Source organism: Pollicipes pollicipes, unplaced genomic scaffold (genome assembly GCF_011947565.3).
Source record: "Pollicipes pollicipes isolate AB1234 unplaced genomic scaffold, Ppol_2.1 Scaffold_3447;HRSCAF=4054_pilon_pilon_pilon, whole genome shotgun sequence".
NCBI lineage: Eukaryota > Metazoa > Arthropoda > Thecostraca > Pollicipedomorpha > Pollicipedidae > Pollicipes > Pollicipes pollicipes.
Genome location: NW_023596297.1, coordinates 37,313,590 through 37,326,563, shown reverse-complemented (window position 1 = coordinate 37,326,563; position 12,974 = coordinate 37,313,590). Strand labels below are relative to the sequence as shown.

Here is a 12,974-nt window from a genome sequence, read left to right as displayed (position 1 = left end):
CACTGCTCCCCCCCCCCCCCCCCACACACAGTACCCTGCCGAGGTGAAGGCCGCACAGACCCGTATTGATTGTCATACGGGAGTCCAGACGGGCAGCAGTGCTGCGGTAAGACAAGGCGGAGATGCCGTCCCTCGGTGAACTGCCAGGCCACTCAATGTAGCGTCGGACTTGACGGCTGCGAAACAATGGCTGCTGTGTGACATGCTCTAACGGGTGAAGTCGCATACACCCGCCGGCCGGACCTAAACAGACACCCACCGGCCAGACCTAAGCAGACACCCACCAGCCGGACCTACACAGGCACCCGCCGGCCGGACCTAAACAAACACCGGCCGGCCGGACCTCAACAGGCACCCAGCGGCCGGACCTCAACAGACACCCGCCAGCCGGACCTAGACAGATACCCGCTGGTCGGACCGAAGTAGGCACCGCCGGCCGGACCTAAACAGACACTCGCCAGTCGGACCTAAACAGATACCCGCCGGTCGGACCTAAACAGACTCCCGCCGACCAGACCTAAACACAGATACCGCTGACCGGACGCAAACAGACACCGCCGGTCGGACCTAAACAGGCATCCGCCGGCCGGACCCAACCACAGACAGTCACCGGCCGGACCCAAACACAAACATCCGCCCACTGGACCTAAACAGATACCCGCCGGCCAGACCTAAGCACAGACACAGCTGGCCGGACCGAAATAGACACCCGCCTACCGGACCGAAACAGACACCCGCTGGCCGGATCGAAACCGACACCCGCCGACCGGACCTAAACATAGACACCACCGGCGGAACCAACGCATAGACACCATCGGCCGGGCCAAAGCAGACACCGCTGACCGGACCGAAAGAGCCACCCGCCGGCCATCGATGTACGTGATCCATTTCTGGCCTCGCTGGTGATCTCCAGACGGCCTTCCGCAGAAACGCTACGCCGAGCCAAGCGGGCCCGACGTTAACAGCAACAGAGCGGCCGGTCTTCGGGCCAAATCGCCCCACCCGCGGACGCCTGACCTTGACACGCCTCCGCAGGTCCAGGTCCTATCGTTCTGTGACCGAACCCATCTCGGGGTGGGTCATCGCTCCGCTCGCCGGGCCGCCGGGGCCGGCGGCGCGCTCGTGGCGCGGCCCAAACGCCGGACCGCGAAAATCCACGGCCGCACGCGTGGCGCAGGCGTGCGGCAATCGTTGCGCCACGGGCCCGCCTCCTCCGGCCGCTCGCGCCGCATGCGCGGCCTGACCCGCTGCGACGGCGCGATGACGATCGCGCTTTGTCCCCAGGCCGGCTGCTGACGACGGCGCCAGGTAAAAGTGACTCGTGACTCTGAGCTCGGGCCCAGTGTGACTCTGCGGCGAGGGAAACGCAACCCGCTGGTGGGCCGATCGTCGCCAGCATTCCAGACTGTCGGTTCAGGAACATTACAGTTTTTCGGCACCAATAGACGAACAGTTCGCATGACAGCGACCTCCAGGGTGGAACATGTTCCCATCGTTACCAAAGACCGGCTGCGTGTCGTGCTGGTGTATACACTGGAGGTTGTCTCACAGCTGTATTGACCGCTGTGTGTGCTGGTCGGTGCGTGCAGACCGCGGCCACGCCCGCCGTTTAGTGTGTTTATGTGTTCACTGGCGCGTCCGTATCGCGTCTGCGCGCGCGTTTAGATGCAGGCGGCCTCTATAGAACATACCTGTGAGGGTGTCTGAATGGCGTTGGCGCAGGCGTACAACCGTCCCAGAAATTGGCAAGGCGCTAAAAATAGGTAAAAGGCGATTTGTGTGCGCTTCCATGGCTAATATAAGGCATTCACAAAAAGTAGAGGAGACAATGCCCTCCGCCTGTGGTGAATTCAGGCTCCACAGTCTGGTGCAGATTGCCAACGCAGCCGGTTTGCCTGCGGCAAGCACGTTCCGTCATTCAGACCCGTCTCTTCACTCGTGAATGGCTAGATAGCGGCTTTGGGCGTACAAGTGGACTGGTCGCCCCTGTGCGTACCTTGCACAGCGCTACTGACGTCGGAGTCATTGGAACGGGACGAAAAACGCCCACCACCGGCCGACTGTGCCTGTCAACAGCTGGCCAGTGTGCGCCGTGAACAGGTGACGCCAAGGTGCCCCCGTGTCAAGGCCGCCGAGTGCCACTCAGTACACAGACGCAGCCCCCTCCCCCTTCCCCCCGCACACACAGTCCGACGCACTGAGGCAACATAGGGAGGCGAGTAGTCAAAGCGGTGCGAACACAAGCGGCTTGTCTCTCAGGGACTTTCGTGTTAGAATCCTAAGAGCCAGCGCTACAGTGCTGTCGTCACCTCTAGTTTGATGGTCGTTATAACATTTTGACCTTTGAGACGGCCTACACAAGAGTGACTCTGGAAAAAATGATTACCATAAACATGAAGGGACATGCGTGCCACCTTACTTTTGATGCGGTAGCGCTGTCATAAACGCGTCGTACTTGGCATGTAAAACGAATGAGAATATCACTCAGGCACACCTGATACATCCGCGTATCCCAGTTTTTTGTTCCAATTCCGAGGGTGTTCAAACTTGTAAGATACCTGTAACACATGCAGACTTGTACAGTACATTGTCCCAGTGTATGAGGGCGTGGATACGAATGCCATAGGATAGCGACATTGCTTGATTATGATGCACGCACCTTTCCAACGTTACTAGTGCGCGTTGAGGGTACGAACACACAAACACAAGGAAGGCGTATGCTTCGCCAGGCAACTTCCGCCATTGCCAGGCGGAGCGCACGGCAATCTACGCTAATTAGAAGCTTTTCCGTGTACCGCCAGTCAACAGGTGACCCCTAGGGCTGACGCCAAGTGGACCTCCGATGCTATCGCTTTGACAGACACGCACAAAAACTGCGCTGCTTTGGCCGAATGACGGTCATGAATAACGCTGCCTTCGAAAATAACAACAACTGGGTCCACATGCCCTCGGCATTGCAGCGGACGTGTTGAAGAGCTCTCGGTTGCGTGGTATTAGCCGAACTTGTTAAGGTTACAAGCTCACAACCAGAGACAGATTCTCTGTGCTCATCATCAGCAGCAAACAAAAGTCAGAGGCGTTATCACCCAGGTTCTAGACCATCATTTACGCACCTCCAAAGCCGCGTGCTCCTACAGCGTTATGACCAGCAGACAAAGGAGCATAATGTTTATGATGTGACTGAGAAACAGCATGACGGGGAAGTTAAAGCGATGAAGTCCAAAGAGCAAATGATTCTGATGGATCCGTGTACTTCGCAACAATCAGTGATAGAGCGCGCAACAAAATTTCAGATCGTTTCACTGTCGCATATATTAGAAACAGTTCACTACACTAAGGCGTTGCATTGTCCAACTTGTTTCTTGCCTTCATCCACAGAGCTGCGAAGTTATCTGTGCAAGCCTAATGCATTCTGACTGAACAAGAACACAATACAAGACATGCATATGTGCCGAACGGCAGTCCAGGTAAAAATTCATCGTCACCTAACAACTTAATGATGATTGGATAGGAAGCACACTCGCGTGCGGCCTTTTCATAGAGCGCTAGCGATTTTAGACGTCATTAAAAGGCAAAAGTGTCAGTCAGGAGGCAAACCCAGGTTGTCCACGTAGGGGTTCCTGTTGTTACCGGCCTAACCCCACGTTTGCTGCAGATAAATGCGAGCACGCCAGATAGCGTACAAATGTGGACAGATCGCATGGGTTCTCAAATTTGGGGAGATACTTACACGTGGTACGGACTACTGCTCGACGTGTATGCATGTCTTGTGTTGTGTTTTTGCTCAGTCAGAACTCAATGGCGCTGCTCAGATAACTCAGTACCCGTGTGGATGAAGGCAAGAAACACCGAGTGGGACAATATTGTAAGCACACTGCACTCATTCACATTTCGAGGCTAACCCTATAAAGCACTCCACCTGACCTACACTGGGCGGTGATGAGGGGGAGCACCACCAGCGGGACCGGCAGCCGCGACTGTGGAGTCAGCTCACGGGGTATGGCCGCAGCGTGACCACGGCGGGGACTCCACCTGACCTTCACTGGCCGGGATTGAGCGGGAGCACCACCAGCGGGACCGGCAGCCGCGACTGTGGAGTCAGCTCACGGGGTATGGCCGCAGCGTGACCACGGCGGGGAAACGTGCGTCAGGGCGCAGGATGAAGTGGTGGTGGCGAGGGACGGGGAGAATGGGCAGCCGACAGACATGTGACGTGATCTCAAAAAACATTCCGGAGTCGGATCACTGAGATTTGGATCCTTAAGATCTGGATTCGAAATATTCTGGGGTCTTGAGCCTTTTTTGGAATGTTGTTGAAGCATGCATTGGATTCTAGATCTTTTTAAAAAATTGTCAAAGTATCTTATGAGAGCCCGGATCTTTTTTGAAATTTTGTTAAAGGGTCTTCTGGAAGCTTGGATTTTTTGATACTTTGTCAAAGGAGCTGTTCAGATCCTGGATATTCCTTTTAATTTTGTCGCAGAACCTTATGGGATTTTACAAGGCTTCCTTTGAAGGATCTGTTGAGTTATTACAGTTTACTTGACATTTTGCCAAATGATCTCTCAGAATGCATTTGTGTGCCAGTGTAAAATGCTTTAGATACGCAGGAAAACCAAACCAATGGTTGGCATGCTGCTTTGACTTTATTATTTGAATCTAAACTTATGTCCCTACTTTACTGTTGTGAATATCACAAGCGAGCCAAGGGCGACCACTGTTACTTTGTCATCAACGAATCCCCGTTGTAGCCACTGCTTATGTCGCCCATGGCGTCCTTCTCCTTCAATGACTGTAGCGAAAGTGACCCCGGCTGGCAATCGGTAGCAGGCGACAGCCCCGCCTCTGGTGGGCCGATCCGTGCCAGGCGCCGTGTGCCATCAGGCCAGCCGGGCGCCGCGCCCCAGCAGACCGGTCGGGTGCGGTGCCCCGGCAGACGGGCCGGAGCCCTGAGGCCGGGCGCCGCGCCCCAGCAGACCGGCCGGGTGCGGTGCCCCGGCAGACGGGCCGGAGCCCTGAGGCCGGGCGCCGCGCCCCAGCAGACCGGCCGGGTGCGGTGCCCCAGCAGACAGGCCGGAGCCCTGTGGCCGGTCGCCGGCGGCACCAGCGCTCCCGGCAGCTTGGCTCGCGCCGCGTGCGTGTCGGCAAGGCAGCTCATCAGCTGGGCGGCGGCGGACAGCTGACGAGCTGCGACGCCATGGCCAAGATGCTGGCCCGCCGGCGCGCGACCACGCCCACACTGGGCGGGGCCACGCACGACCAGCGTCAGCGACGGCGGAACAACGGAGCACAGCTGACGGCACCGGAAGCCGCTGGGTATGACACGCGCCCAATGCATTTGTCGTGTTAATTCGAGCTGATGTGCTTACTATTCCTTCCGGGCAGCATCTTTGATTGACAGGCGCAGTGAAAAAAGTGGGTGACCCTCGATCTTTTTTGTGTGTAAATATCTCCGAAGTGAACTGACAGATCAATGTAGCTTATTCCCTGAAAAAGACACCATAGCGCATTATTTAAGGCAAAGAAAAGACAGCCAGCCCAAAAATTTCACATTGCAGTTAGACAAAACTAGCAATGTAGCCAAAGAAAGGGCAAGAAAATTATATTTCATGCTCTCCAGATACTTGCATCTGCTCAAGGCAATATTCCTGACAACGCGGGAGACTTTTTATTAAAATTGCAACGCGTTATAAGTCAAAGATCATATTGGGTAACGGAGGTCAATTTAGATTGGGTTCATCACAGGTTAATGAGATCAGCCTTGGCCAATCCCATGGCTGTCACAAACACAGGTACCTCAGGTCATGAGAATCATGCGATTTTATTAGGCTGTTCCCTAAACGCGTTCACAACCCGTGCTGTTTGCTCTTATGAAGCGAAGCGAGTATATATTTCATTTCCTCCCGTTTGCAAGCTTAAGCGTTTTTTTCGGAAAATCGGTTGCGTCGACCATCCTCCCGGTCCGCATTCTATGATGTGCGTCACAATTTATCTGCTGATATAAAAGCGTCACAGTGAAAAAGGTCGCACATTGATATTACTTCCTTAAAGTGTTGTACGTCATATCAATAAAATGTATTTGGCCAGTTTCAGCACGTCTACTCATAATCAGACCAACGATCAATAAGAATGACAATTCAAACCACGCAGAAAGTTTAAAATTTGACCATATTTGACACTGAAAGATATTTGCCGCGCTCACGATTTTTTCACATAATGTGGTTCCCTTTCGCATCCATCTATCCCTAGCCTTTTGTTTCTATACCTCCTACGGTTCTTGAGCTGGTGAAAGGGGAAGGGGAGATTTTCCCCTTCGCCGCGGGTATTTCTCAGATGCCCTCCACTGTGCGTGCTAGATGCCCTGCGCGCCTGGTTGCACGTGACCTTGGTTGCCTGGCTGAAACGCCTCGCTCGAGCCCCCGCAGGCGAGCGTTAGTCCACGCCTCAAGGTTTATCGTGCCTGTCGGAGCTGCGGGCCGGCGCACCCGGCTGCTGACCCGGCCGCCGTTCGCCGCCCAGAACGGCTATTTCTGCCCGAGTCTGCGGCTCTGCCCAGCGGCGCCGCCGCCCAACGAATGCGCCCGGTCGGGCGCGGCCCGGCCCCAGACGCACACTGAACGCCGGGCGGGCATGGCCGAGGGGCGATGCAGGGAGGATTCTGAGAGCTGAGCAGAGGTCGGCTGCATGAACACATGTGATGGGGGGGGGGGGGGGGAGACGACCAGTGCTCGGTGGTGGGTTACTGGAGATAGTGTTCGTTATACCCAACGATGGCCGCGTTGCCGATGGGCAGCCGGGATTCGTAGCCGGGGGTGATCACACGCGACCGGACGCAAGCGGACGCCAGTGGTGAAGTCTCTGGCCACAGATTAGATACGAGACCTGGCTAAGCCTCGCCGTGGTTTCCCGTCCTCGCTCCTCCTCCCCCCCCCCCCCCCACGGTCCGGTATCAGGAGAACTGCTGAGCATCAGCTCTATACAGAGACAAATGCCTTCGTTGCGCGTGGTGCATCGCGTGAAGCAAATAAGGCTAAGAGCGGTTTGCCGCGCCTACTGTGCCGCCAAGCAGACAGAACAAAGTGTACCCATGGTGTCATTTAAAAGTGTTTTTGGAAACCATCAGTAAGACTTCTCATTTCACCGATCTTAAAGTTGTTACCTAAAAACTGTTGTTACCCGCAACTGCTTTTTAAAAGCAACTGCTTTTTAAAAGCAGTTGAGGCTAAGGTGATGCAAATGCACCTAGAGTACATAACCTATCCGTGGAATGGAAGGAATAGCTGGCCGATGCAGAAAAAAATAAACTATGTAAAGATTAGTTATTACTGTTCACTTCGCGCTTCATTCGGCATACCTTGCGTACGTGTGCTATGCGGCCTGTTAGAACATGCACAGCTTTAAAGCGTTCAAAGTCCGTTTTTAGTTCCGCTTTAGGCTTTGGAAGACACCATTAAACCGTGCGGGACAAAGCTGAGGAAATCCTCGCAAAGACAGCATCACAGATCTAACGCCGACAGCTCGCAGTCTGCGGACCGGTCAGATGATGACTGACACGGTGTGGTCGCTGACAGGTCCCGGACATCATTGCCCAACGCAGGAAAAACAGCAAAGACATGACGACAAAAACACCTGAACAGGAAATCAATTGCCAAGGGCATACGCCGGCCCTCGATAGCGGCGTCACCAACGGAGCCAACACGACCGCAAGGCATCCGTCAGATCGCTATCACACCGTGCAGGCCCCAGAGCCCAGCTGGGGGTGGCGTCTGTACCCCTCACAACTGGCGGGACCACGGGGTGCGAATCATGGCGGGTACGTGGGAGGGTACGTGCCTCGCGGAAGCGTTGCACCAACTCTCCCCGGTCCAGGCAGGCCGTCCGGACGACCAGCAACGCTGGTCCGAGCCCAGACCAGCGGTCCAGGGACCGCTCTGCCCCCAACCGCTGGCCAGCACGTCCACGTGGTGCACCCTCAGAAGGGACCACCATTCAGTCAGAACTGGCCTGTCGTTCTTTCGGCACGGCACAGGGCATGGATGCAGCTGCGATTGCATTGCCAACAAGTCGTGGAGGGGGCGGCCGTGCAACGGCGATGACCAGTCAAAGCAACGCCCAGCGTGAACGTCTCGGAACGCGATGTCCACGCTTATCATAACGTGAACGTCTCGGGTCAGCGCAACGCCAGGTGACGCCCACCTGCGCGGCATACAAGAATACCTTCGACTGCTCATAGGAGGTCACCTTATTGTCGCGGCAGGCTTCAGTCCCACCGGAAGGGTGGTCCCCGAGCGATTTAGCCTAGCTGACCGGGGCTGGTCCATCCATCGGCTCAGCCGGCTCGTCCGGGCTCCATCGCGCGATCACCCCGCTCTGCCGTCTGTCGGGAGCGGCGCGGCCCGGCGTGACCGACTAGCCGCCCCCGGCGAGCGCCCGTCGCCCGGCCGCCAGCCGACCGCGTCGGATAGCGCCGACGCGAGAGACAGAGAGAGAGAGAGAGAGAGAGAGAGAGAGAGAGAGAGAGAGAGAGAGAGAGAGAGAGAGAGAGAGAGAGAGAGAGAGAGAGAGAGAGAGATAGGCAGAGGGAGATGGAGGGAGGGAGGGAGGGAGGGAGAGGGAGAGAGAGGGAGAGAGAGAGGGGGAGAGAGAGAGGGAGGGGGAGAGGGAGAGAAAAAGGAGAGAGAAAAAGAGAGAGAGAGGGAGGGTGGAAGGGGAGAGGGAGAGAGGGAGGGAGAGAGGGAAGAGGGAGAGAGAGAAGGAGAGAGAGTAGGGAGAGAGGGAAGGAGAGAGAAGGAGAGAGCGAGAGGGAGAGGAGAGAGAGAGGGAAGGAGAGAAAAGGGAGAGAGAAAAAGGGAGAGAGAGAGAGAGGGAGAGGAGAGTGGGAAAGGGGGAGAGAGTGAGAGAGAGAGAGAGAGGGAGGGAGAGAGAGAAAGAGAGAGAGAGAGAGAGAGAGAGAGAGAGAGAGAGAGAGGGAGAGAGAGAGAGAGAGAGAGAGAGAGAGAGAGAGAGAGAGAGAGAGAGAGAGAGAGAGAGAGAGAGAGAGAGAGAGAGAGAGAGAGAGAGAGAGAGAGAGAGAGAGAGAGAGAGAGAGAGAGGCGACGGCGGGCGGGCAGTGCTCCTCCGCTCTGCTCCGGCACTCGGACACAAGGTGGGGCGCGATCACTAGAGCTCCCTGCAAGCACACGCAAAAAGCGGTTCGAAAGTTCTTTGGGCGATTAGAAAGTGGCGCAGTGGCGCAGCGCAGTGGGGGCCGTACCTGAGCCTTGAGCAGTGTCTCTCGTCGCTCCGTGACGTCACTCTGGCCCTTGGGTCGGAGCAGCACGTACAGCGTCTTGACGTCAGGACAGGAGCGGAGCAGCTTCTCCACCAGCACCTTGCCCATGAAGCCGGTGGCACCCGTAATGAGCACCGCCTTGCCCCGGTAGAAGTCGGCGACGGCAGCCATGGTGGCAACGCCAGCTGCTGTCGGCGAGTGCGGCTCCCTCGGCGTCGGAGCCCACTGGCTGACGGCGCGCGCACCCGGACCGCTCCCTCACAGTTGCCGGCCAACCGACGACTGGTCGCGGCCGCGCCCGCCCCGAGGATGTCGTCCGCGCCCCGCCGCCGCCGCCCCCCGCCCGCACGCAAACATCCAACCGCCGTCATCGCATCGTGACGTCATCGTAAGACCGGCGTCAGCGCCCTGAGGCGCGCCTGGCGGAGGCGCCCTTCCTGTCAGACGGTGAACCACCTCCCCACCCGGACCCGTGCAGGCTTCCGGCATCGCATATCTTTATCGCCGGGTAGTGTAGTTTGACTAGGAGTCAAGGGTGCAGTTCCCTACTCAGTTTAATGACGGGGCTCCAGTCTTCAGCTTCGAGAAAAAGCTGGTCAAAACCAGTAGAATCACATTTCTTGGTGTACTTTGGGGCAGGCTTAATCATGTTCCCTGCTAAGCCATATCCCCTTGCTAGTATTGCGAATACAGCGAATGGTTCTTCAATATCGTGGCAATCTTTCTCACTAAGATTTGGTGTTTTTCCATCAAGTCACCTTTTCATCCGTGAAAATCTTTAATACGATTTGGAAGCAATTTGAAAGCATCTGGTAGCAGGCATCGATAACACAAACTCCACGATATAAAACAACTTACCATTCTGTTTAAAATCAATTGCTGCGCTTCTCCAACACAGGTTTCGCGAATGATGCCGTTCTTATACGCACGACATGGAAGGGTATTTTAATGGAACACAACCGAGGCGCAACAAGAGTGAGGGTAGTGAAGGGGAACGTAACGTTACGCTCAGGTGAGTTTGCAAATCATGTTCGACTAATTTGGATGAAGATGCCGGATGTCATCATCATCCTCTCATGACAAGCAGCCGCTCGTCTTTGTTTCGCGCCTTTAGCTGAATAGGGGAGAAACGGACGCTAGACGTTACCAGGAGCATCACGTTGTATTTTGGAGGCCCCTCTAATGCTCAGTTGAGCCGCCCCTCCCCATTCTCTTTTTAGCCCCGCCACTAATAGTATCACGTTCATCTTGTACCACTTGGTACCATGTAGCCCTTTCCACCGTAGCATTATTAGCCGGTTCCAATATTGCAGAATGGCCTTAAACCGAATGCTCTTTCGTCGAATGTGAAAGTCCCGACTGCTTTTTTGTCGCCATGTCTGTTTGCCGCCACGTTAAAAAAGTGTGCGCGTTAAAGTCAAAAAAGATACCGACGACAGTTGAAATGCTAATTTACCGAAAACTAGTCAGCCAAAATGTGTCGATGAATGATTATATTCCAAAACCAAATATTCGACAGATGAAAAATCGCCGAATCGTTAAGTAGCCAAATCCTTTTTTCCGACATGTAAATCTGATGAACAGCGATTAGTCGAATATAAATTCGTTGAGCAGTCGAACAGCCGAATTCTTTCGTCGAAATGGTAAGAGGACGATATAAAATTAGGTGACGTGATTCCGTCCATAGAGCGTAAGGGGTGACCTGTGAATTACGTTACGCAATGATAACATTGTTAGTGGGGTGTAGCCGATATTGCTAAGGAGATGGAGTAATTCGGTTTTGTTTAGCCTGTTTTGTTCTTGATGTAGCTGGAAGGACCAGGGAAGCAAAAACATTCTCTTCTCTGATATGAAACGACACATTAAAGGTAACATGTCTAGATATCTACTTGAGCCAACTTGATGAATATCTTAAGAACAATTCAGCGCCGTGTCCCGTATTGCGGCAGCATGCTTTGTTCTTGCGGCATCAAGAGAGTGGACCTGGTTTAGCATGCAAAATTTTCATTCGCCATTGTTCGGTCAGACTTGCAAGGAACAATTTGACGAAAGCTTCCCAATGCCGTTTTCCGTGACCCTATGTTGCTTGGTTATCGAGAACTTGATGGGGCTGCTGAAGCCTCTCCTCGTACAGGGACTGTGAAAACGTCCACAGGGCGAGGGCTCTGTCTACAGTCCGTTAAAATATTCCGACAAAAGCATACGACAACTGAACGTTCAGCTAATCAGCATTCGACTGAGGAGCATTTCGGTTAATTAGCATTTGACCAAAACACACTTGTTATCCGTAGATAGCATTAGCCAAAGAACATTTCGGCCAATTAACATATAAGTAAAGACCATTTTAAAAGAAAGCACACGTAAAAAATTGACAATTGGCATTCGACTAAAAAACATTCCGGCAATAAGCATTTGAATGAAAAGCATTTCGACAAATGGCATTCGAATAAAGAACATTGCATGAAATTGGCATTCGGTGAACATGGGTTTATTGCCCATAATATGTTTATGGGCTCATTAACACGCGTCCGGGTGGCCGGTTGGCTGCCCTTCGCTCGGATGGGCGTAGAACAATATGACCCCTTCCCTTCCTGAGATCTAAAAAATAAGATAGCTAGAAACACTTAATTCACAGGAAAGATTAACCTGCACGTGAACTCTCTTGTGTCAAAATTCAAGGTTCGTAGGTAATGGTCTTGGAAAAAAAATAAAGCCAAAGAAGGTCAGCCTCCAGATTGGTGTCTCAAGTGCCCCCAGACCGCCTCATGCAAGCGCTGTAAAGCTAGATACCTGTTCTGAGCAAAAGATCAATGAGGTAAGCGACCTTTTCGACCTATATTAGGGCCAGGGTGACCAAATATCTAAGAGAGCGCTCCTAATTTGCCATTTGAATGGGATCAGGGATTACGTTGGGTACATGTTCCTAAAAACGAAATATTGACCTGCGTCATTTTAAGTCGGTGACCTACTCTGACCTTAAGGAAGTCCATGAGACATGTCTGTTACGGTCCCTGTCATAAATAAACTCGAAATAAATTCCAGAAGGTGTTCCATAAAACCAAGCTCTCGAGTAAAAAACAGATTAGCTTTAAATTCGTTTCGACTCTCAGACCTGACCCTAGGTCAATAGAAGTGATTGTAATTCTAAATCAATTGGTTTATTGCCTCAGAAAGCATGTCAGATATGTATGGTTTGTCTAACATTCCGTTGTTGCATCACATTGAACGATTCCCTAGAAGTGCCTTTCGTTGACAGCCGTGGCTTGTCTTTGACCTGCCATAGATAAGTGATCTTGCATGGTACGCATATATTTTTTACATCAAAAGATTTGCTATTCAATTTTCCACAGTTAAGTAAGGCTTAGGCCGGCTTCGCCGCACTGGTCAGAATTTATTCTGGAAAAAACCTTTGGAGGGGGTCAATTTTACCCCGCCTACCCGAGCGTGTGTTAAGATTTCGTCAATCTGATTAGTGTTGAAAAGGCATGTTGGCTAGTTGTGTATCTTTTAAGCATTTCGCTTACTTGACACAAGTTGCTTGACACGGGACAAGTTGACAAATCACAGTCGTCGTCGACAAATCACAGTTGGTAAATTGCATCTGACACAAAAGCACTCGCCCAAATGCATTTTGATTATCATTAGACACTGACCCTTCGGCAATATGACATCGAATCTGAAATTCACGGAGACTAGAATCAGT

At 53.3% G+C, this 12,974-nt stretch overlaps 1 protein-coding gene across 1 annotated transcript in view; it reads right to left on the bottom strand.

The window, feature by feature from the left end:
• LOC119092610 (putative fatty acyl-CoA reductase CG5065) overlaps positions 1–9,541 on the bottom strand; it is a 40,105-nt gene extending 30,564 nt beyond the window's left edge. The window contains exon 1 of the mRNA XM_037215566.1: positions 9,254–9,541. Within this exon, the coding sequence (XP_037071461.1) occupies positions 9,254–9,442 (189 nt within the window). The 5' untranslated portion in view covers positions 9,443–9,541. The remainder of the gene's footprint in view (positions 1–9,253) is intronic.
• Between the last annotated feature and the right edge of the window lie 3,433 nt (positions 9,542–12,974).